General features: G+C 44.2%; 1 protein-coding gene across 3 annotated transcripts in view; it reads left to right on the forward strand.

The window, feature by feature from the left end:
- The window catches only part of sema6bb (sema domain, transmembrane domain (TM), and cytoplasmic domain, (semaphorin) 6Bb), a 73347-nt gene that overhangs the window by 32465 nt on the left and 17850 nt on the right, over positions 1 to 23032 (forward strand). For 2 of the 3 annotated variants that reach the window (XM_037249088.1, XM_037249087.1), the window contains 12 exons: positions 5006 to 5133; positions 6347 to 6461; positions 10626 to 10686; positions 10788 to 10850; positions 16771 to 16869; positions 18212 to 18302; positions 18642 to 18761; positions 19151 to 19239; positions 19486 to 19703; positions 22271 to 22402; positions 22517 to 22666; positions 22798 to 22830. In XM_037249088.1, the coding sequence (XP_037104983.1) occupies positions 5025 to 5133; positions 6347 to 6461; positions 10626 to 10686; positions 10788 to 10850; positions 16771 to 16869; positions 18212 to 18302; positions 18642 to 18761; positions 19151 to 19239; positions 19486 to 19703; positions 22271 to 22402; positions 22517 to 22666; positions 22798 to 22830 (1280 nt within the window). In that variant the 5' untranslated portion in view covers positions 5006 to 5024. The remainder of the gene's footprint in view (positions 1 to 5005; positions 5134 to 6346; positions 6462 to 10625; positions 10687 to 10787; positions 10851 to 16770; positions 16870 to 18211; positions 18303 to 18641; positions 18762 to 19150; positions 19240 to 19485; positions 19704 to 22270; positions 22403 to 22516; positions 22667 to 22797; positions 22831 to 23032) is intronic. The other variant, XM_037249089.1, reaches the window with a different exon arrangement.

Genomic DNA, 23032 nt, shown 5'->3' on the forward strand with positions numbered 1-23032 from the left:
TACGCGACGGCACTGACGTTCGGAATTCTTAATCAGACTTCCACGATTATCTTATCTGTGTAATAAAACACGATTTTAACCATGAAAAATGATTCTCGATTCAAAGAATGCGAGTCAAACTGATTCGAACCGTTTTAAATCCTTTTGCACCTCACGAATCAAAACCCGAATCGAATCTAGTGAAGAAATTTGCATCCCTGAAAGTTCGCCATTCTCGTTATAGCCAGGAGAGTCCCAAGTTCTAAAACTGGCACCTCAGAACCGAGTCGAGTCAAACCATATGACTGGAGTCCGCCGCTTCTGGTTTTGATCCGGTTGTCTGCTGCGCTCGCCATGACTTCATTTGTTTTCTTTTGATTAGCGCTGACTCCTGAGAGCACAGACTTCCATGAGCGCCAGCGTGGAGAGTTATGCGTCTCCGTCCTGTTGCGCAGCCTCCAAATATGTTGTGCGTCACGCAGTGATCTGTGGCGCTGCCTGGGAAAAGCGGCTGACTGAACGCCAAAGGTCACCCCTCATTTTTCATCTCGCCTTCGCTCAACCTTTTCGCACCCTCCTCTTTCCCTTCGCCATCTTATTAGATCTCCGAAGTTTCACGGCCACGCAAATATCGCGTGAAGCGACTCTCTGGCGTCTCATGCAAAGACGAAATAAATCATGTGTGTCCAGGGGAGGCCGTTGTTTATCGCTTTAGTCTTGTGAAGGAGATAAGAGGAACTCGCTGTGACTAATCAAAATGGCGACAGCAGATGCCCGAGGATGTCCAGTAGATAAGCAGACTAGAATGATAGCGCCTGTGGCTAAAGATCATGCGAATCTTTATCGACAATGAGAAATATTTTGCAGTGAACTTGAATAAAGTGACCCGGCAGCGTAATGTCATCACACATGAATTAGGAGTGGGTCAATTAGTGGTGACTTCCAAATTCAAAGCGTGGCTTTGTCTTTCTGAGCTCTCACGCGGTCAGATGATTACACAGGAAAGCTTTTGAGGTCCAAATTAAATTTAACCTCTAGCAAGCAAACCCATTTTGAAGCAAGTATGTATTCAGTCGTTCTCCATTAAGTAGTCTGCTAACTAGAAAAAACCAAATAAATTGGACAACCAAAATGTTTCTTTTATTATGTGTAACTAATTAGCATTTTCAATTATCTGTCTGCCTGCTTGAGCAAAACACAAAGGGTCAAAGGATTGATCCCAGAGGTACACCTCCTACACCATAAAAGTGTTATTAGCTTAAACACAATAAGCAGTCAAGTATTCCCCACTCACTGTGCAACTGGCTCTTTCTTTGTCTTTCGCATTCATTCCGGACATTCTTTTAGCCTGGCTCGCAATATATCCGCTGCAACTCCCCCTCGCTATGTTGAATGCCTTACTTGTATCCCTCTCGCGCTCTCTCTCTCTCTCTCTCTCACCTCTCGTCAGCGCTGCATTGTTTTTGTCATTTCCATTCTCCTTGCTCGCCTTCTCCCGCCTCTGTTTGCCTTAAATCCTCTCGAATGGAATCGCAGCCGGCTATCTTCCGCCCGTGATTGGACACTCTCCATAAAGCCGCTTGCTAACATGACAATTAAGCTAGGCTCGGGGGAAATCTGTTGGGTGTCTCTTTTAAGATCACATAAAAAACAATGGAACAAGAGTCCGTGACTTACTTAATATCTTATTACACATACGCTCGTAATTCTCAACTGCGTAAAAGTCTGAAGGACGTCACCGCGGGCCCGATGCTAAATCTTTCGGTGGTGGTTTGACATCATCAAGATTTGAACATTTTTAAAGTAAAAAGTCTATAAAAAAAAAAAAAAAAATCTGCAGAAACAAGAAATTTTGTAGGCGACTTGTCATAAAACGAAAACGAACCATTCAACTGCTTTAATGTGAATTTTATTTTCGTGTACTGTTAATGTTGGAGCAGAAATGAGTCATTTGTAATCTTTTTTGGTAGCAATCGGAGCTGGCTCACAAGGGAGCCAGGATTTAATTGAGCGTGCAAATTTACTTGCCAAACAATTTGAAATTTTAATCAAGAAACTATAATATGCTTTGTAGCTTTTTATTATTCATACAATAAATCGATCTTTATCTGTTATGAGACTTCTTCTGCTGCTGTGGTTGCGAAACAATGAAACTTGGGGGGGGAAAAACAAGTGAAAATGTTTTCAAATGGAAACTTTGGCTCATTTTTGCTTGTTGGGAATCTCCAGCACATTCCGAGGTGTCGAATGAGAACACGTCTGGCATCTTTTGTCATGGAAGTGTGGCTGTCAAATTCAGATTTTTCTGTGTGTGGCAACACATTGACAAGATCCAGAAGGAGCTGGAAGGTTTTTTTTTTTGTCATCGTTTGGAGCTTTAACATCAAAGTTGGGCTTGAGAAATATGGTATAGTTTTTTATTATATTTTGAGGGCAAAGGCTTTTTTTTCATTAAAAAAAAAATGCATTTTTGCATTTATAATGGGCGTCAATGATACATGCATTTTCTCTCTGTCTGTAGGCTGGCCACGTTCCTCTTCGTTCTATTTGTATTCCTATCCACTGGATTGTGTGTGGTGACTTCCCAAAGCTGCCGGCGGCAAATGTGTTTGTTGGCACTGCAGAATAAGTACTTAAATGTTAGACTAAAAAAAAAAAAACCCCAACAACAACAAAATCAAGTATATGCAGATTTCCATTGATGGCCTTCGAGCATGGAAAGAGAGAAGTTCACTCCATTCCAATTTGCCAACCTTTGACCTCCTTTTTTTGTAACCTCTCAGGCGAATCACCTTGAATTAAAAAGCTGGCGAAGGACGAGCGACATCATTGATGGCCCGGCGATTTGAAGCCTTGCCTCCCCGACTTTATGACGGCGGCGACAGCTCAATGTTTCCTCATTGACTTTGCCAGGAGTCGGACAAATTGCCGCGTTAAATCGCCGTCGGAAGCCAAGCTGAGCGTGTTGCTGACTTTACAAGTCCAATTTCATTAGTCGGAGGTGCGCTTCCTCGCGGCCGGGCTGCCATCTGGATTCCGTTGGCAGCCCGATCGCTGTCCATCAATCTGGAAATACGTCGGTCGTAACCTCGGAATGCGTTTTATCTCCGCCGTGATTCCGATGTCCTTGTATTGCTCACCTTTTACGAGCGCAAATTTGTTCATTTTGGGGGAACTCGGCTGGAGACATTCGTCATCATTACCAAGACGTACACATTAAATGCTTGAGGCTTTTTTTTTTTTTGCCCAATCTAATTTGGAACTAATTATTACACTCCAGTTGCCGGCAGCATTTGGGTTGTCCGCCCACGACGCAACAATGGCCGCCGTGAAGCTTATCTGCGGCCCGATCCGTGGCGCTGACTCGCTCGCCTTCACCTGACCCCGATGACGCTGAGGCGGGCGCTGAGTAATTTGCACCCCCAGACTCACTTTGATGCTAATGACAGGCCAGAGAATTTGAGAAATTCTACATCAAGATAAGCCGATAAGGTTGCAGTGGGCGCACAATGCCGCTTTTGTGTGCGGCTGAAAATGAAAACAGAAAAATCAGCTATAGATTCTGTCATGGCCAAACTTTTGTTATCATAAAATCTTTTTTTTTTGGAATGCAAAAAAATTCAAAAACAAGTCCATGATTATAATATATGAGGACATTTATTTTTTATTGTTAAATTTATTTTTCCTAAAATCCTAAAAGAAACTTGAATTTATTTTTCCTAAAATCCTAAAAGAAACTTAAAATATAAAGAAATACCAAGACGACTGTATATTTTTCGCATGATTTTTTAGCAGCGCCATTTAGTTGAAGTACCCGCAGACTATTTTTCTCCATTTTGAGGATGTTGTCATTGTTTGTTCCGCTTCGATTAGTTACATAGCCCAATTGGATTAGACTTAATTGGCTTACACGCAGATATGTAATGCGCACCACTTAGGCTCAGCTAAAACGGACTTGAACGAGCGACAGATGTGGGGAAGGACCAAAAGCGGCCACGGCTGGCGGGCGCGTCTGATGCCATGTGTTCGCAATCTGCTGGCAAAAGTACTCGTAGAAGCGCTGATACTTTTGTTTGAAAGTGATTTTTTTTTTCTTTATATCAGCGCTTCAGAAAATGTTTGGCTGAATTATTCCATTCTTGTGAAATTGTGAAAATTCAGTTTTGTTTTTTTTTTTGCTTCTTTCCATTGTGTCATCCAGCGGGCGAACTGAGGCCACAGTCGAACGTGCCAGATGATATTTTTCTTTACTTATTCTTACATAAGTGCGGCTCCACAAACGTGAGGTTCCGTCAACAGTGCGTGGCGGAAAAAGCGAGCTCCGTGACTCCAAGTCGGCGGGTCGCATCGTTGACACGGTGACTCATCCCCGACGCTCATTGGAACAAGATGTTGCTTTGGTTTCTCTTTTGGAAATGATCTTTTGAGAGATTTCCAGCGATGAGCTATTAGCATAATGTGCAAACAAGGACTACAAGGAAAGTGATGATTACAAGTGAGGCGATTCCAGGCCTTTGCACGCAGCCTTTGGAGGTTTGCGGCTTGCGTCATAAACATTCCGTTGATGCGGATTTTACCAAAATTTATGTCTGGTGACTGAGGCGAACGTTGCGGCTTGCTTGTCGTCAACACTTGGACTCTTTTATATCCTGTACAATATCCTTAGGCTTACGACGTGGTGTTTCCTCACGATTCAAAGGTGGACCACCAAGCTCGCTGCAACACATGTAGACAGACAATAGAACAATACTCGTATACGCGTATATTCTTTATCCTCTGCCAAAAATGAGTATTATTGCGGTTTCTTGCTCAAGAATTAGACCGACCCTTGGCGGCGGCACGAACGACATAATGACCGTCAGCATGCTGCCGGTGAAGATGTCGTTTGAATGAAATATGTGGTATTTGACAAATCCTCCATCTTGATTGAGTTCATGTTTGTGCGTTTGCTCTTCACATTCCCCCGTTTCATTTGGCAAACACTCATTCCCTTCACTCTGTCTATTATTTCTCTTTTTGTGCACAGGCTCGGCAATTCTGTTGCCATGGCGACAGCGGCCCCTCCCTTCCTCTTCCTACTCTGCTGGCTGCTCCGAACAGCCTGCTCCGCATTCCCTGAGGAACCAGGCCCTATAAACTTCATCCCCACCGAAGGTACGGACCTTCTCTCGCTATCTCCCGTCCGGTGATGGCAAAAGTTCGAGGAAAAAAAAAATCTGGTTAAAGTACTGAGTACTTGGGGTCACGGCCTCACACGTAAGGTGTTGAAGGTGGTCTAGGGGTCACGATGTGGAGGTCATGGAGGTCAGACGGGGGTCGCCAATGCGGAGCGGGTGTGGAAAGGCGCTTGCTTGCATTTACGACTTTCCCACACACGTGGATGTCTCTGGAGATGCTAACCCCCTCCCCCCCCGCACTCAGACTTGGAGTCTCCATGTCAGCTCAGCAGCTCCAGACCAGGATCAATTGCGGTTCAATCGCATTGATTGATGGCTTCCCGGCCTGCTTAATGTATCGACAGTAGAAAGTCAGCTATAGATTCGGTCAAGCCCTCAGAAGAAGTCGAGAGCAGCCTTTCCCACACTTCACCATTCCGGATGTGAATGAATGGCAAGTCCCAGGGGCGGAGCTAGGTGGTGGGCAGTTGGGGTCACTGCCACCCTCTGATAGAGGAAGATTTTAATGAACACGGTTGATTCAGTTGATTAGCTTCATTAAAAAAAGCGACAGACGGTTTATTTGAATGCTCCTAAGAATTTATTTAGTTTCACACTTTTGCATTACAGAGACTGAAATATGCATATACTGAGTCATTTCTCAGAAGTCAATTTTCATGCAAACATGATCAAAAGCCATCCGAATGAAGACACGGCGCACCATAGAATTGCGATTTCCCAAAATAGCTGCTTCAGAGCAGAAATGGAAAATTGACTTTGCTTTTTACTCACCACCCAGCAAAGGAAAGTGAGTGATGAGCTGTTATTGATTATAATTAGATGACATCAGCACCAATGCCAATTCAAATACGTGCCAGACAGTGACGATTGCTTTCATGGAAGTCGCGAGCGTCAGCCATTCAATTTCACATCCTTCCACCTTTCCCGATGTTTAAAATGGACTTTATCGCAGGGCTGCAATTTGTGCATTTGCTGTTGATGCGTATCTGTAAAGATTTACACTTTAGTGGCAATCTAAAGTGGGATTTCTGGCCTTGGGGAAGTTTCTGCGTCGGAGTGAGCTCGGTCCAATCTGCCGGGATCGCATTACGAATGACTCGAAATCGGATGTGGCTCTACATCAATTTTCCAAGAATGAATGCCAGATTGGGATCAGTAATTACGCGTGTGTGTCTTTCGCCTCGTAATAGTGTCAAGACGCTATCCGGTGTTTCTGGGCCGACCTCACCACACGTGGCAGCGACAAGAGCCTCTTCATATCCAGAGGGTCATCCAAGTCAACCGAACACTCTACATCGGAGCCAGGTACGGAACATTTTAGTTTTTTTTTCCCCCCCTGTCTTGGCAATTTGATTGCTGCAATTTTCCTGAGTTAATGGATTATTTCTAGTTGTCTTGATTTCCATTACGCAAGGGTCAGGGTTATTATCGTATTTGAGCAGACACCTGGTCCACCTCAGTTCCGGAGCAGAATCCACCAGCAAGCTCTTAAAGCAGGCAAATGCAAGAGGGTGAAAAGTTGGATACAAAATCAATACACCATAATCCAATATTTTGCTGAAAGCTGAAAAACAAAGCGATACATTTATGATAGGACATAAAATCCCGACATGACATCACAGTCACTTCAAATAGTTTTTCTGTGAAGTCATCCCAGCTTATAATGTCAAATGTCTGTTTGACGATAACTCTTGATGTGTGAGTAGTTGGAGACGACGCTTTCGCGACCTCGTTTTGTCCGTCACTCTGATGGATTTGCTGATCCTGGACTCAGTAAAACAGCTCAGCTGCGTTGGGCTTCGACAGTTCAGCCGCTTTTTTTGGGGCTCCCCGGAGGCCTTCCGCGGCCGACCGCGAACCCCCGAGATTTACTGCACATGTTTTCCAAATTCAAATTTTACTCAGAACGTGGTAAAAATCCATCAACGGCCATCCCGGCATGTGGTGTTGGTTTACGTCTGTCGTTGCAGTTTCCAAGAAGGGCAACCAGGAAATGACCCAATCGCTGGCCCCCACCTGGTCCGACCTCACTACTGAGAAGCAAAGTCGTAATTTTTTAAATCTTGGAAGCTCGTTCCAGCCATTTTGTCTGCGCTTTGAGAGGCTGTGTAATCACGAGTGCACGTTGCCCAATAATAAAAAAGTATGGCTCCCGTGGTCGGAGGGTTGTCGTTAAAATACAGCTGACCCTAGAAACTTTCAAACTTGAAATTTGAGCTAAACTGTTGCGTAAAAATCTGTCCTGATCGGTCAAAATAATAACCAGAACCGCAAGCGACGTCTAAAGATTGCGAAGCACTCCCTCGTCTCTCACTCCTCTTTATTCGATTTCAAAATCTAGTTAGCAAGTCTTGCTAACGGCTAACTCCGCCACGGTTTGGAATTATTTATGAATAACGTGTCAAATAAATCATAATTCATTGTTGTCTCCTGGTCTTAGCTGAAAAACCGCACTTGTAAAAGTGTTTTCTGGAAGCGTGACCACATTTGAGATCGAGCGGGCCTTGGGTTTTCCATCCTGGTGATAAACAACACGTTGCTCCCTCCGGTGTGATATTACTTAAATGAAGCGCTACACGGCGGCGCTTCGATGTAACGCAAGTGTTTTTGAAAATGTAGAAGTTATCCGATATGGGATGTCTCAGCCATGCGGATGCTCGTAAAAATGCTAACCACCAGAATGTTATATGAGCGCGAGTGAACGAGGATTTATGTCAGCGAAAGGAAGCCTATATAAGTTTAATGAGGCTAGCGGTGTTTGCGGCTACCTGACAGGCGGCGGCGACGGCGATACGTTTGCAAAGAAGCCGATCGGCGTGTAAATGCGCAAGCCGCTTATAACGGCGGAGTTTTAAAATAACTCCCTCGCGCGATGGCAGCTATGACTTCAGGCGGGCGCGGGGCACCTTGATAAGCCGCCCCACGCGCCCCTAAATCCTGTCACCATTAGCATAGGCACTTCTCCGAGTGCAAACGGCCGTAAATCTCTGCCCCTCAGCACCTGCTGAGTGCACACACCTCTCCCGAGACGCTTCCCGTCATCGCCAAATCAAAGTATTAAAGCGGGTCGGAGTCAGCGGCACCTCGCTGGGTTAAGCCCCGAGTCATTGCTGCCGAGTCACTATTCAGACTTAGTTTCAAAAGGGCTCAGAAACATTAATTTTTTTGTCGGGGTGTGTTTATTTCGGAAAGAACAAACACTTAGATGCAATGATACACAATTTAGTAGTTGCCCTGGTTTATTTCCTTCCTTTTTTTATTATTAGCATGTATAATACAGTGTTAATTTTCTTCATTAACCCTACTAAATAACACATTGCTGTAACGGATTAATGAGTAGATTTCAAGGTGGAAAATTAATTTCATATGTGATTAAATTGAATTACAAACTTCATCATGGAGGCATTATAAAGCAGTTAGAGGCTTTTCTACAATAACAACTGACTTTTTATTTATTTATTTATCAAGCTTTGGAGTCTGTGTATTAGTGTGTGTGACTTGCTGCCTTCATCAGCCCACGCACGCTAGAGGTCACCGCAAGTTGTGGGCAGGTCGAATGCCTCAAGGCAGGCGGACGGACGGACGGACGGACGGCTACACAGACAGTTCAACCTAGTTGTGCTTTTTGTGCTTTAGCAGAAAGTTGGGCATGGGTGGACAATTATATATTATATTTTATGTATATATATGTATATGTATGTCAGAAAAAACAACATAGGTTTGGTAACACGCTCTTTGGATGTTATAAAGCTAACATTAGCTAGCAGGCTAGCCATGAACGTATGTCAAAATGCCATCCACAAACCCGATGATGGTCTTAATCTGTCCTCTTTAGAAGTTCATACTCCACCATCTACTTGACGGTCCTTGTCAACGTAAACAATTTTACGATTGTGATCACCAGGCGCCTCTTTATCAGGAAAAGTGTGACAGTAGCCGCCATAGCTAGTCAGAGATCCTGACACACTGCAACCTCTTTCCTATCTTAGCAAAAAAAAAAAAAAAAAACCTAAAAAGTCAACTCTAGGTTTTTCCGAGTTTTTATTATTATAGTTTTAGCGTCACAAATTCCGAATGTCAAAACCTCCAGGGTGTTCCAAAGTACTACCGTGAACAGTGATTGGAAAATAGCCCACAAACTCTGCTGGTTAACTTTCCTAAAGGTCCTTCAAAATATATTCGTGCTCCATGATGCCAGTTTGGCTCGAAGAGACGCGGCAACGTTCCAAGTTGCAATACCAAGCGAGCGAGAAGAAGAAGTGTAGGTAACCGTGCTGGCTGAAGAGCTCTTGACCTCGAGGCCGTGGTATTTGGAAAGCCAGAAGGTCGAAGTTCATCAGCCGCTAAAGAATGAAAATGGATGTCTCTCTTGGGTAAAAGAGGTGTCGGGGTGTTCGTTAAATTATAGCGCAGGCACGTGCAGATCCGACTCCCCGCATCCAAATTTATGCACGAGACCAAAGGCGGCAAAACAAGACGGTTGATTTGTAGCTTTTAAGAAGTTTCGCTGTTAAGGTTGAGGCCCCCCATGTGTGGAGCTATGGAGTCCTTCAAGGCTGAAACATAAATAGCCGTAAAATGCCGCCACATTTCACACACGCTCGATCTTCACCTTGTACCACATGCAGGGGAGGGGGTGATACAAATAGTTTGGCAACATTAACACAATTATTTGAAACGATGAGGAATATGCCCCCGTGTTCTTTTTTTTAAGGGGAGTCCTTGAAATCGTCATCAAACTTTAATACCAGCCGGCGCCAACTTTGGCTTCACAATTTAGCATCGCTCATTTGTCAGGCTTTGGCTTATACAAGCGTTAGTGAGCCAAAGCACTTAGTTTCCTATGGAAAAAACCTACGGAGGGCTTTTCGGAGATTCACGGCTGGACCAAGCATTGGCAACAAATCTCAGATTCAATAAACGGACATCTCGAAGGCTTCGGGGGAAGTCGGATCTGTCCTAGAAGCGGAGGGGGTGCGTAACGATGATCAGGAGGCGTGTGTGCAATTATCAGCGTTGATTCAAGCAGCATTAATTCAAATTTTTTTTTTCCTGCTGCTTTTAGAGCGCCATGAATGGACGCATGTCACAGGGCCAAGTTGGTAAAGCAACGGAACACATTACTTCGGTTGTCCTTGGGGCTAACTAGTGGTAAAAACAAAGAAATTAATCCCCAGTGCAATAAAAATCTGCTTCCAATCACTGTCTTCAAACGTTTGTGGTGTGCATGCGTGCGTGACGTAGCCCTCGGCTGGAAATTTATGTTGGAGTTCAAGCCCAGGTATTAAATTGAATTTATTAAGGAAATGTTGACAGGAATAAGCTGCTTGGACGACACCCAAAAGCAAAAGAAAAGAGAACTTGAAAAAATGTTTTGGGAGCCAGCAATAAAAGGCGTGTTGTACTCTGCTGGATGCTGATATATCTTTGACTTTGTTGTTGGCCGGCTGCCACGCCGCTTCTCCGTAGGGATGACCTTTTCCGAGTGGAGCTGGACATCGCCGCCGCGGACGAGATGTTCTACAGTAAGGTGAGCGCCTCCCCGGGCTCGGCCGCTCGCGCCGGGAATCTTCCATGACCTCGCTTACGTTGTGGACAGGCGGCAAACATTTGACCTTTTTCTGCCTCCAGAAACGAACATGGGAGTCCAACAAAAACGACATCAGGATCTGCAGGATGAAGGGTAAACGTGAGGTGAGACCTTTTCAGTGAAATAATTGCGCTGAGGAGTTTAGAAATGAATCTGTTAATTACCCCCTAGTGGTTAAGGGGCCCTAAGCAGGAGCCTTGGGGTATACCGGTGAGGTGAACGTGCTAGACTATATTTTTTTTTTTCTGGAAAAGCATAAGAGATTTTTCAGTTGATAGAAGAGTGACATTTACCTTCTTACGTATTGTTGCGCGTGCATGTGTGAGGCCTTTCCTGAAAGGCTGACTCGGTAATGAAAGGTCTCCTGGCCTCTTAATGACTGCACTGCCCGAAGTTAATGCCGGCAGGAGAGGACAGATAAGAACCTCCATGTCATACGAAGGCTTTCCACTTAGTCTGTTCATGTTATTTGAGGATATAAAGGCGGAAATGCAAAGTGCCCACGACCTCGACTTTTTTTTTTGGTTAGTGATGCTTGACTGTCTACAGCAGCACTTTCCTCTCTTTAGTATTCATTCATTCTTTGGCCCTCTTACGCTTCTTATTGTGATAGGAGGGTGGTGATCTCGTAAAAATGCTAATTTGCATCTAAAGTGAGAGCGAGATAAGACCGAGATTCCCTCCCTTTCCCAAAAAAAAAAAAAACAGAGTTGCAATTAAAGGGTAAGCATTATGCATTTCCATAGCTCATTTTTAATTGGATTAATCTCACGAGATGGAGCTTGTTAGATCAGAATCAAGTGGGAGTTGTTGTTTTTTTTTTTAACTGATTGACACATGCTGGAGGTGCAGGTGGGCTCAACAAGTTTTGCATATACAGCGTCATCCATATTCATCATACTTGAGTGTTGTTTTTTTTCTTTTACCGGTCGTCTCTTTGTCCGGTACCCGTGCACGCATTAACGAGGCGCGCAATTAAACAGAAAATCTCAAGCACCTTCCACAACAACACGGATACATCTCCGCCACTTCACCTCCTGCAAATGTTCCCCGTTGCTCGGAGGGAAGTGGCGGAGCGCGTGTCAGATGTGATACATTCACCACCTTATAATTGGTTTTGTAATTAAATGTTTCTGCCTGGCTGATCACAAAGGACATGCTATTCACCCTAATTAGGCAGAAAATGTAATATCCTGATATCGCCGCATTTTACCTTTCGTCCTCTTTTCGAGTCGTCCGGACGACTGTTGACGGCATCTCATTTGCATATTCTCGTCTTAGTCGCCTTTGTCCTTTGCTTGTCGCCCGCCCTCTTTTTATTGTGTTGTTCTGCCATTCGTCATATTCAGGAGGGGAGGGGGGGGGCGGCACGGCAGGATGTGTCACATCACGTGTCACATGATCTTGCCAACAGGCCATTTCGCATGGGGAACAGTGGGCGGGCATCATTATGGTCGGAGTTTGTTCAATATGGTGTTGATTGAGCTCGGCGTGGAGTGCTGGGTCGGGTGGGAGGAGGAGGGGGGGACATGGTCACATAAGTTTCAGGTTCAGTTAATCGTGCCTGCCCAAAATCGTGATCACCATTCAAACTGGATTAATCGTGCAGCTGTGGGTAATTTAAAAGTTCAAAATTCGGACTCGTCAAGTTAAATGCTTTTATGTTTTTCAACATGTATGTTAGGCCTGTGGAATGCAATTTTTTTTTCCCCCCACAGTGGTCCAGTTTAAAAAGTCCAAGGAGACTCTAAAGTGCCCATCGCGGTGATTGTGACCCAATTAATTTGCTGTCTTTATGGTTCTGCCACCGTTGCCGTCCGTCACAATGACACAAGTGCGCCATAAGCACGTAAAGGTAGGCAGGTTTTCCCCGAGTCTGCAAAGTTAGCCCAGATGGTGATTAAACGCTCGGCATGTGTGTGGCCTTCTGTTCGTCACGAGAGGTTAGCGAAAGCAAATTTGCGAGCTGCGACTCATTTGTGTTTCCACCGCGTCAATTTGCCACCTCGTTCTCAGCAAGCTGTCAAAAAGGTGACGCCGGTCGAGTGCGGTCTGGTCGCAGGTTTTTTTCTCCACCTGGGAGTCATCGAACGCTATTTTTTCGGGCGAGCCGCCTCCCACTGGTGTGTGATGTTTGTTTGTGGCCTGTGGTGTGTTCAGTCACAATTACCATCAAGCAGAGATGAAGGCCCCCAAGCCGGAGGGATGCGGATTAGTTTGGAGGGGGGGCGGGGTTTAGGGAGGGGGGGGTTAAAAAGCACGACACTCAAAGCACTGCACGGTGCAGCGCTGCTAATTTGGTGCTGCCGTTAATTAATCCCCCGCCCACATGCGCACTAACATCCATACACACCCTTTCATCCTGTCACGGTGCATCACTCGCTCCAAATGGTGCGCCAGGGACGCTTTTTCTGGGAAGCGACACGGGGGCTTTTGTTAACGACTTGAGGAGTGGGCACGGAAAAACTCGCAGATCTCGACTTGTAGGCAGACGTGTATTCGCTCCAGCGTTGTACTTGAGAAGAAGTAGGAAAAAAGGAGAGGTAGTGATTCAACTTGAATCCCTGGAGCGGACTTAAAAAAAAAAATCTGCATTTTGTGTTGTTTACATTATAGAAAATGTTTCTATTAACACTTTAAAATGTAGAGAGAGAAACTGGTTTCATAAAACATAATTGATGTACATTGGGATAAGCTGCAAGTATGAATAACAACCGTGTGAAAATGCACAAATGCTAAAATTATTTTTCCCCCCAATATTTTTGATAGTTTGGCGCAAGGAAACAGTAGTAAAGTCTCTTTAATGAAAACTTTTACTGAGAAGAAAATTTCTTTACAATGGTGCATGGTTTTTTAAAACCTAGAGCTAGCTAGCAATTAGCTTAGCTAACAAAAATACCTTACCTCTAGATTAGATACAACAACGAAAAACTTTGCGTAAAGGTAGAAACGTTTTTCTCTGTATTAAACTAACAATATTTTGCATGTTTTAAGAGCCTAGTTAGCTTTGGCTCAACTTCTGTGCTATTAAAACATGTTTGGATCGCTTTGTGTTGAATAAAACGTTTGCTAATTGATAGCAAGTGAAGCAATACATGTTTTTTAAGGTCAGAAATTTTGAACAAAAAAAAAGGAAGAACAAATATGTGTGTGTGAGCCAATGGCCACTCTTGACTGCTCGTTTCCCGCCAGTCGCTAACATCAGGGAGGCAGCCAGCCATGTAATGGAAACTTTGGAGCTTTGGAGGAGCCACCGCGCTAAAGACGACCCCCTGATGCACCGCTGCCTTACATAGCTATCGCACCCACGTTAGCGTAGCGGGTCACGGCGGGCAGTAACTAATATTTTACGAGCCTATGAATCAAACCGAGGCTGGGGAAATTCTTTACGACGGTGCCGGTGTGTTTTGTTTTGCGATCCCGACGAGGAATGTTGATTGTAGCCGGAGGTAAAACATCGTTTCGTTTGGCGTGGAGTCAAATGAAAAGTTTGTTGATTGTTATAGGTCAGGACAAAAGATGGGAAACAGATGCAATAGTTGGTTTTTCCACACTATTACTGCGTCGTGACTTGTGGTGGAAAGTATTTGTTTACTTGCGTAGATTTGTTTTGGTATCTGCCCTTTAACTATTTATTTATATATTTGAAATGGAGTTGAACGTTTTTGTACTTCTACTTAAGTATTGAACCTTTGCCAGACCTGTTTTTGGGAGCATTTAACAGGATTTTAAAGCAAAACTAATGTTTCACCTAATTGAGATTTTATCTTCTTAATTGTGCAGGATTAATTATTGAAAGAAAATTAGTGGGAAATAACGCATTAAATCTCATTTTAAAGTTTTCGCGCTCCGAGCAACACAGAATCTTTTGTGTTTTTTAAGTAAGTCAATGCAAGTGTGGGGATGAGCTTGGTTGTGTGGAAATTGTGTCTTATGATTTGATTTCGATTTGACATTTCTTTATTAGTCCCATACGGGGAGACTCCAGATACCAACACGATGGATGAAAGGAACGGCCCGAGTTGCAAATAATACAAATGCGTTGCAATTTAGTCCGCATCGGCAACATAGCTTGCTAATAGGCGATAAATAAAAAGCATGGCAGATTCATCTCGGGCCGTATTTATGCTGGCCTGCCGGCTGCTTCATCTGAGCAGGAGATAAATTTTTCAGAGGCCTCGCTGCTCTGCCAGTGTCCGTTAGAAGAGCAGGAGGACGCGGGGAGGAGGAGGAGGAGGAGGTTCTGCAGTCGTCTGGGTTTTTGGCCGAGGCTTGCCAACACAGCACAGGTGGCGTTTTGTCTGGATTCCTCCCAGGGAAGGGAGGGGAGGAGCAGAGAGCGCACTCGGAAGGGACAAGGAGGCATAAGGACGTGAAACATTCGGCGCTCTACACAATTTTATCATTGGTTAATTCACGGCCCCGTAATGTGTGGGCGCGCGTGTGCACGCGTGTTCCGAAAGCGCGACGAAAGCCTGATCCTGCTGACTTCATTTGTCTTTGAATAAAGCTTGCGCATGCCAGTGCCAAATTGCTTCCTGGAATAGATGAATGCCAGTTAATGAAATGAATTCATGCAGCAGCAGATGAATTTTGCCAATCTTCATAAAGAGAAAATGAGAATCGAAAAAACTCTCGTTAGAGTCTGACAAAAGACTCCGCCCCCTTGTTTTCATCCGAGAGGAATCATTTGGTCCATTATGGACGTTATGTGACAAAACTATAAAAAAAAAAAAAGTAACCTGCAAGGTTTCCAAATCAAAGATAACGTCTAAATGTAACTGTCATGATAAAACCCAACCGGACAGCTAAGCTACGTATGCTAGCTTGATTTATCCTCAGCTACGTTTAGTTTAACTAGCCAATTGCTTGTCAAACATTAACTTAAGTTCCTAAACATGTTTTGTGCTCCACTTTGATAGCCGTTTTTCAAATCAGAACCAAACCCAAGTGCCGATTCCACGCACGTTAACTCAGAGCAGACTGGCGCAGGTGGCGCGTGCTAATGGGCGGGTGAGCGGAAAGTAGCACATCACTGTCACTCCGCAATGTGTCACTTGGAAAGTGACACCTCGCACTTGACACCACGCATCGAACACACACTTAACATTTTTTCTTCTCAACCGGTGAAAATGAGAACCCCGCCGGGAAGTTTGATTGGGGGTTTGAAGGCCGTCGACATCTGGCTTCCAGGGGGGTCCCCTCATCATGACGCTGATGTCATCAGTTAGCCTGGTGGGCCTGGTGCCGGACTGACTGGGGCGCTAATAGTTTGGAGGATGTTTTTTTTACAGTAGACACGCATGTGTGCCTTTCCTTTGTTTTCGGTTAACTCTACAACAATGGTAAATAACATGGCAGAGGTTGTGTAGGGTTAGCCTACGCTAATGTTAGCGCATTGGAAACCATTTGTCAACGCTGGCTGCAGATTAACTCGAGTCATTTGTCTCCATTGGGCGGCGTTGGCCGCGCCGTTCGTCAACGCGACTCGTCCGCCTCGCCTTTCTGTTTCAAGAGAATGATTTTTGTCGTGTCACTTCATCTACTTTGAAGTGTCACACTGAAGAAATTAGCCTTGGATGCCACGTTTGTTTTAAGATCCCCGGGTTGGGTTGCATTACAGTCTGTCAATCATCAGCGGCGGCACGCTGGCGCGTTTCTCGACGCTTTGGGTCTCGACAGGCCGCATTCAACCTCCGTCAGTTTGATTGACAGCGTTAATGGTGAAATAATTCCGCACATCAGGCGAGTGAAAAGCTTCATTTCACTGAACGCTTTAGATAATCGTGACATCGTTTGTGCGCAGGTTGCAGAAGGCTTCTGCTGACAGGCGTACATTTGGGGAATGATTTCTTGTTTTCATACTCGAGCTGCTGTATTCTATTCCATTTACACTCTCATTAATTTATAGTGCTCATCACATTGTTTATATGGCTGCCGTTGTGCCCATTGCTGTCAATGGGTGCTACAAAAATAAAATGAACTTGACTCAAGGTTTTTTTTTTTTTTTTTGTCACCCTGCAGGATGAATGCCGGAATTTCATGAAGGTACTCCTCAGTCGCCCTGACGGGTTGTTTGTGTGCGGCACCAACGCTTTCAACCCGCTTTGTGCCAACTACACCGTAAGTTGCCCATAAAATGAATGTTTCGTATGTGAAGACTCGTTTGTTGGACACGAGAGCACGCACGTCACCTCGAAAAATAAATAAATATAAAATGTAATAAATAAATATAAAAATAAAATGTAATAAATAAATTTTAATAATTAAATAAATGTGATTAAATGAATATATCTTTGTGCCACATAGCATCTTGTCCATAAACGTCTCGAGGAAGTTTGAGAAAACGAGAATTTGTCATGTATTTCTTGTTGCATTGTTGTGTAACATCACATTTTGAAGAGGCGTAGAACGAATGAGCTCATGCGAAGATATGATTCATTTGTTTCTTTTCTCGTTCCTTTTTTTAAATTTTTTTTTTAAAGTGACTTCATCAAAGAGAAATTATGAAGTCAACAAGGTTCTGCTAACCATCTTAACTGACCTGACTCTGTCAATTTGCCCTCTAATTGTTGCCCTCTAATTGTTGCCATTAGTCAAACGCTTGAGCGTTCTTCATCTTACCTAAATCCATCGGCGTGTTGTTGAATTAGCTTCCCAAATCCACCTCTGCCCCGCTTGATCGCAACTTCAAACCGCCGCAAAGGAACGGCACATAAATGAGTCATTGGCTCGGCTGGCGAGTGAATATCGGAGCCCAAATACTTTGATCAAAAGCTCTCTGGCAGATCATTTTTCATGCCTCGCGTTACAAGCGGCGGTGAGGCGCCGCTTCTTTATCTGTCAGCCGCTAATGACGACTGTGTGCGACGATGAACTTGATTGCCTCCCTGGGGGCTAGTTAGCAAGCTAGCAACTGATTTATTTTTAGCTGTGCTTTAATGCAACCCCACCAACTGTATAATACCGTACGCGACAATATTTAGCGGGGGCCGTCTTGATGAGCTTTATCTCATGATCTTTTAGCTTCCGCCGTATTCACATCAGTCATGTCGTGATGTTCTATGATGTAAAAGGTTCTTCTTATTACATAACATTTTTCAGTTTCACCTCGCTGCAAGTCCTGTGGTGCCACTGCTTTCGAATCTTTTAAGACTAGCGTCAATTGGAATTGCTAAAGCTAGCAAGGACACCCTTATTTTCATAGTCTAGGACCCGTGCGATGGCAAGTTCATGGAAGGTCTTTATTTGCAGGTATCTTTAACCATCCCGAGTGTGTGTGTGTATGCATTATTCATGCGCAATTGTGCGACTATTGTTATCGCTAATTGCTACCATTGAATCACTACTGTACACTTAGGCTAACCCCGCTAAAGTGTCATTCTCCTATGACTTGTTTTTCAAAATATTGCCTTCTGATTGCTACGGATTGATGCTTCAGTGTGTTTGTGTGTATGTATAACAGGGCGACACTCTGGAAATGGTCAGTGACCCCGTCAGCGGAATGGCCAGATGCCCTTACGATCCCAAACACGCCAACGTGGCTTTGTTTGCAGGTAAAGGTGACTCATTTGTGTCGCAATTCACATATTTATTTCGGCATCTCCATTCTGACTTGAGTGCATGTCCATGGTTTGTCACCGGGGTGGATAATGAGCCTTTTTTTTCTGCTCGGCTGCGGCTTTCTTCAGTTTGCTTAGCAACCTTGTTTAATGACTTGAGTTAACATTTGACACGCTATAATTTAGCAGCCTTTCTCTGAGTTTATTTGATATTATCTGCTGTTCACTTGTCGTGTTAACCGATGTGCTATGCGATACATTCGGGATCAACCCGCAACGTGAGTGTCTTTTTTCCTAAATAACTAACCTGTCTGTCATGTGTCTGTGCCACAGAGGGAAATCTGTTTACGGCCACCGTGACAGACTTCCTGGCCATCGACGCCGTCATCTACCGGAGCCTCGGGAACAGTCCCGCTCTTCGCACCATCAAGCACGACTCCAAGTGGTTCCGAGGTACCCCGAGATGTGTGTATGCTAGCGTGTGTCATTTTGTGAAGAATTGTAGACGTGGACGGCTTGAGCCCGCCTGCAGGCTTGACAAGTTTATGTTGAGTTAGCAGCTGCTTGAGCAGGCCCCGCTCGCATATCACTATTTCACCGGGATAAGGTAGTAAAAAGAAACGCTATCGGGCGCCTAGCAGGTAGACTTTGCGAGTGTAAATCTGCTGAAACGTCGTGCCGCCGTTACGCTTCTTCGCTAAGTTTTTAGCAGCATATTTTGAGCCTGTATGGAATCAAAAGTGTTTTCAAATATAAGGACGAAACAAAGCACGGGCAAAAGAATAATTATTCAAAAGAGGACAGAGAGGTGAAAATGTGTCCAATGCTTTGCCCCAACGCAGAGCCTTTCTTCGTCAGCGCTGTGGAGTGGGGCCCTCACATCTACTTCTTCTTCCGAGAGATCGCCATGGAATTTAATTACCTGGAAAAGGTAATGAAAGTACACGACAGTATGTCTTCCTCATTGGGGAGGTGTATTTGCTTTCAACCAAAAAGAGCAAGATTAATGAACGATTCAATAAAAGTATTTTTATTTATTTTTTTGCCAGATTTGTTTTTTTGCCGGTTTTTTTTTTCAGTATGGGACAAAATAGATAAAAATCAGACCAAAAAAGAAGCTAAGAAAACAAAAATAAATGAAAAAATTAAGATGACATCACTGGTTGTGTGAATGCAGGTTGTGGTGCCCCGTGTGGCCAGAGTGTGCAAGCGCGACCAGGGCGGCTCTCAGCGCGTCCTGGAGAAGCAGTGGACCTCTTTCCTGAAGGCCCGGCTCAATTGCTCCGTGCCGGGAGATTCCCACTTCTACTTCAACATGCTGCACTCCACCAGCCCCATCATCAACATGCACGGCCGCGACATCATCCTCGGCGTCTTTTCCACACCGGCCAACAGGTAGCGCACGACCATTCTGTCTCTGTGCCTTTACCAGAGCTAGCAACAAAATGAGTTCTTGTTCCGGAGCCCACACCTCGACATTTTCTGCATCTCACGTGTTATGTTGCACCTCAACCTGCTAACTGATATCACGACTTTGGGGGAAGTGACAACAATATGTGTGACTGGTGATGATGATGAAGAAGAAAGGTGGCATGATGATGATGGTGGAGATGGGCGAGGGGGATTGTTTGAACTTTGAGCTAGTCAATAATGGACAACACATGCGTCCACAAGGTCTTGGAAATGTGTTTCTTCAGCTGCCGCTTCGGAAGAGCTTTTGAACATGCCCGCACATACCACACACTCACACTTTCATTCAGTCCCAGATAAAATCATTTTGCAAGGGTGTCAGACTCAATTTCAGTGCCGTTCTGGTTTCCATTAGAAGGCTGTTCACTTGTGAAGATTATATAGAGTCGATTATATTTTAAGTTCAGCATTAATGAATTCAAATATTCAGATTGGGATTCGCCGCCATTTTGTGACATCTTGATGTTAAAGTGAAGTGAGTTGAGGAGCTTCACAGATTAAAAAAACAAAAGTGCTTTGCTGTCATCTTGTGATGTAAGGCTTGAAATTTAGATTCTAAGCCTGGATTGGGTTTCAAATAGGTTAGACTTTCAAAGTCAAATGATTTGTTTGGGTTTCAAATTAGGTTTTGATTCCTGTGTAGTGTTAGGCTTGAATATCAGTCATATAAGAAACTTTACATTACTTTGTGACACTCTCCTTAGTATATACTAAATGTATATTGTTTTGGTGTTTGTACATCTTTAGTGATGATTGTGAGAAAGGGAGGAGAAGGAAATGAATGCCAGAATGTCCCACTGGTCCCATGTGGCCCACAGCGCCGCGCTAAGTGCTAGCTGGATAAATGACTTCATCCGACAGACACAATGAAACGGGCGAGAAACCTTGGAGAGCTCTCACGGACAGTCGCTCATGTTGCCTTTGTGTAACACCAAGTAAACACCTCAAGGAAGGAGTGACGGCATGTCTGTCTGCTGAGCTAGCCAGAACGCTAGTTAGCTTTTTTGCTATTTTTTACAGATTTGAGTCAATTTGTTAGATATTTTTCCTGGTTTTTTTTTTTCATACGTACAATTTGAGGTAGTCATCATGTCTAACACAAAAAAAATACTTTCTCCTTTCTAAGTAACTATAAAATAAATGAAAATAAGCATACACTGAAGTGAAAATATCAAAATTTGGGCTACTTAGCCATTTTGACAACTTAGAATGTAGTGTCGCCCAAAACGTGTCGCTCCTAAGACAAGGTTCAACCCTCGAGCCGAATGATAATATCCTAAAATTCTTTTTAGCCTTCAGTCTAAGAAATGTTATCCTTATTTTTGCAGTTATAAAGTTGCTGATTTTCTCATCGCTAGTTGCCTGGCAACATCACGGAGAGGACTTCATATATTGTAGCCAAGAGTCAGACCCCCGCTCGTCTCTCCCTCCAGCTAAGCCACAACATATTGTTCCTATAATTCACCTTTACAAGATGTGGCATGTTTCCCTTTGAGAGGCAATTTTTTATTGTTGTTTGTCTCACTCGTTATCTGACGCCCACCTTGCAGCTTCGTTTTCAACCCTGTCATAAGAGTTGCTATCGCTGCACAAGGACAGGCGGAACATTTTGTCTTTGGAAAAGTTCGGTTTACGTTTCATAAGGGATGATCAAGGGTGGGAAGGGTTAGTGTTTCAAACTAGGGTAAGGGTTCAAAATTTGACTTTCAACGCAGGATCGTGATTTCTAATTAGGCTAAGTTTGGGTTCCAAGCAGCTTGGAACAATTCCAAGTTAAAGTTTCAAAGACTCCGGATTTAAAGCGATACTTTGGGTTTCAATTTCGGGGTTTTCCTCAGCAGACTTGAAGATGTAGCTTCGCAGTTAGCGACAAGCTTGCTAGCATATAGCGAAGAAAAGGAAGATTGCAGGTGTCTCAGTTGCGTTGCGGTTTTGCCACTTAGTCACGTTCGCACCACGCGCACCATTCGTCATCTGACACTCGCACACAAGGTGGTCTAAGTTTCCACGGACCGGGTCCAGAGGGGTCATGTGAGTGTTTGCATGTGGGCGGTGTACAGCTGTTAAAGCGCCCTGTGACTCAGCAGGCCTCCTTGTTGGGTTCATTTCCTTCACAGGGAGGAATAATCAGTGACTCATTTCCCGTTTTGTTTTGTTTTCCAGAAATTGACGCCAAGACTCTTCTAATCTCTCTATTGCATCCACCGCCTGTCTTTTTTTCTCAAGCCGCCGACTTGACAAGTTCCATCATTGCCCGTCATTCGTTTTGCTCTCTGTAACAATACCTTTTGTTTTCAAGCGCTGACTGTGAAAATATGAAAAGCTCAAATCCAATTTGTCGTCTTTTTGCTTGGCTGTCTGTCCTCGTATGGCGCCCGCGAGCTATTTTTTTATCCTTTTGTTCCATCAGTCAAGACTGGAGTTATCTTACTTTTTGTTCCCGGTCGTTCATGTGACGCACGGACTAATTTTGCCTCGGTCTGTCTGCGCAGCATCCCCGGCTCGGCGGTGTGCGCCTTTGACATGGAGCAGTTGGCCGCCGTGTTCGACGGCCGCTTCAAAGAGCAGAAGTCAGCCGAGTCCATTTGGACGCCCGTTCCTGATGAAGTCATCCCCACACCAAGGTGAGTCAGACTGGAATCAATTAGCGCAGGCTAATGGAAATGAGCATTAGCAATGCATACAAACAGAAGTCCGACGGTTAATTTTTGGAAAAACAAAGTTTGGCTCTTTTTCAGACCCGGATGCTGCGCCGTTCAAGGTTCCAGATTCAATTCGTCCAACTCCTTCCCCGACGAGATGCTTAATTTTGTCAAGACTCACCCGCTGATGGACGAGGCCGTCCCGTCGCTTGGACAAAGGCCGTGGATTGTCAAAACCATGGTCAGGTGAGATCACAAGTTCTGTGGAATTATATCAAGACTCGTGGTAACGTTTCCTTGGAATTTTATTCGTGCCAAGTTCTTCCAAGTCCTTCAAACGTTTAACACAAATGATATTTGTTCCCTTTTCTTCTTAGAGGTGCAACACTGGATGTAGGTTTAAAAACAAGGTAAGGAGAAAAGCATGTCTCCCAAAAGTAGGCAGTGTCCTAATTGTGTAACGGACATTTTTTGACTTCAAAGCAAACATGGTGAAGCAGCATTTAGCGTTTATGCTGCAGATAGAAGTGAACTCAATTCCAAATATAAAAATGTTTCTTTCAATGCAAGTTGAAAACGATGCTTTTCTCAACAACAAACTCCTCTGTGGCA

This window comes from Syngnathus acus, chromosome 4, assembly GCF_901709675.1.
Source record: "Syngnathus acus chromosome 4, fSynAcu1.2, whole genome shotgun sequence".
NCBI classification, from domain to species: domain Eukaryota; kingdom Metazoa; phylum Chordata; class Actinopteri; order Syngnathiformes; family Syngnathidae; genus Syngnathus; species Syngnathus acus.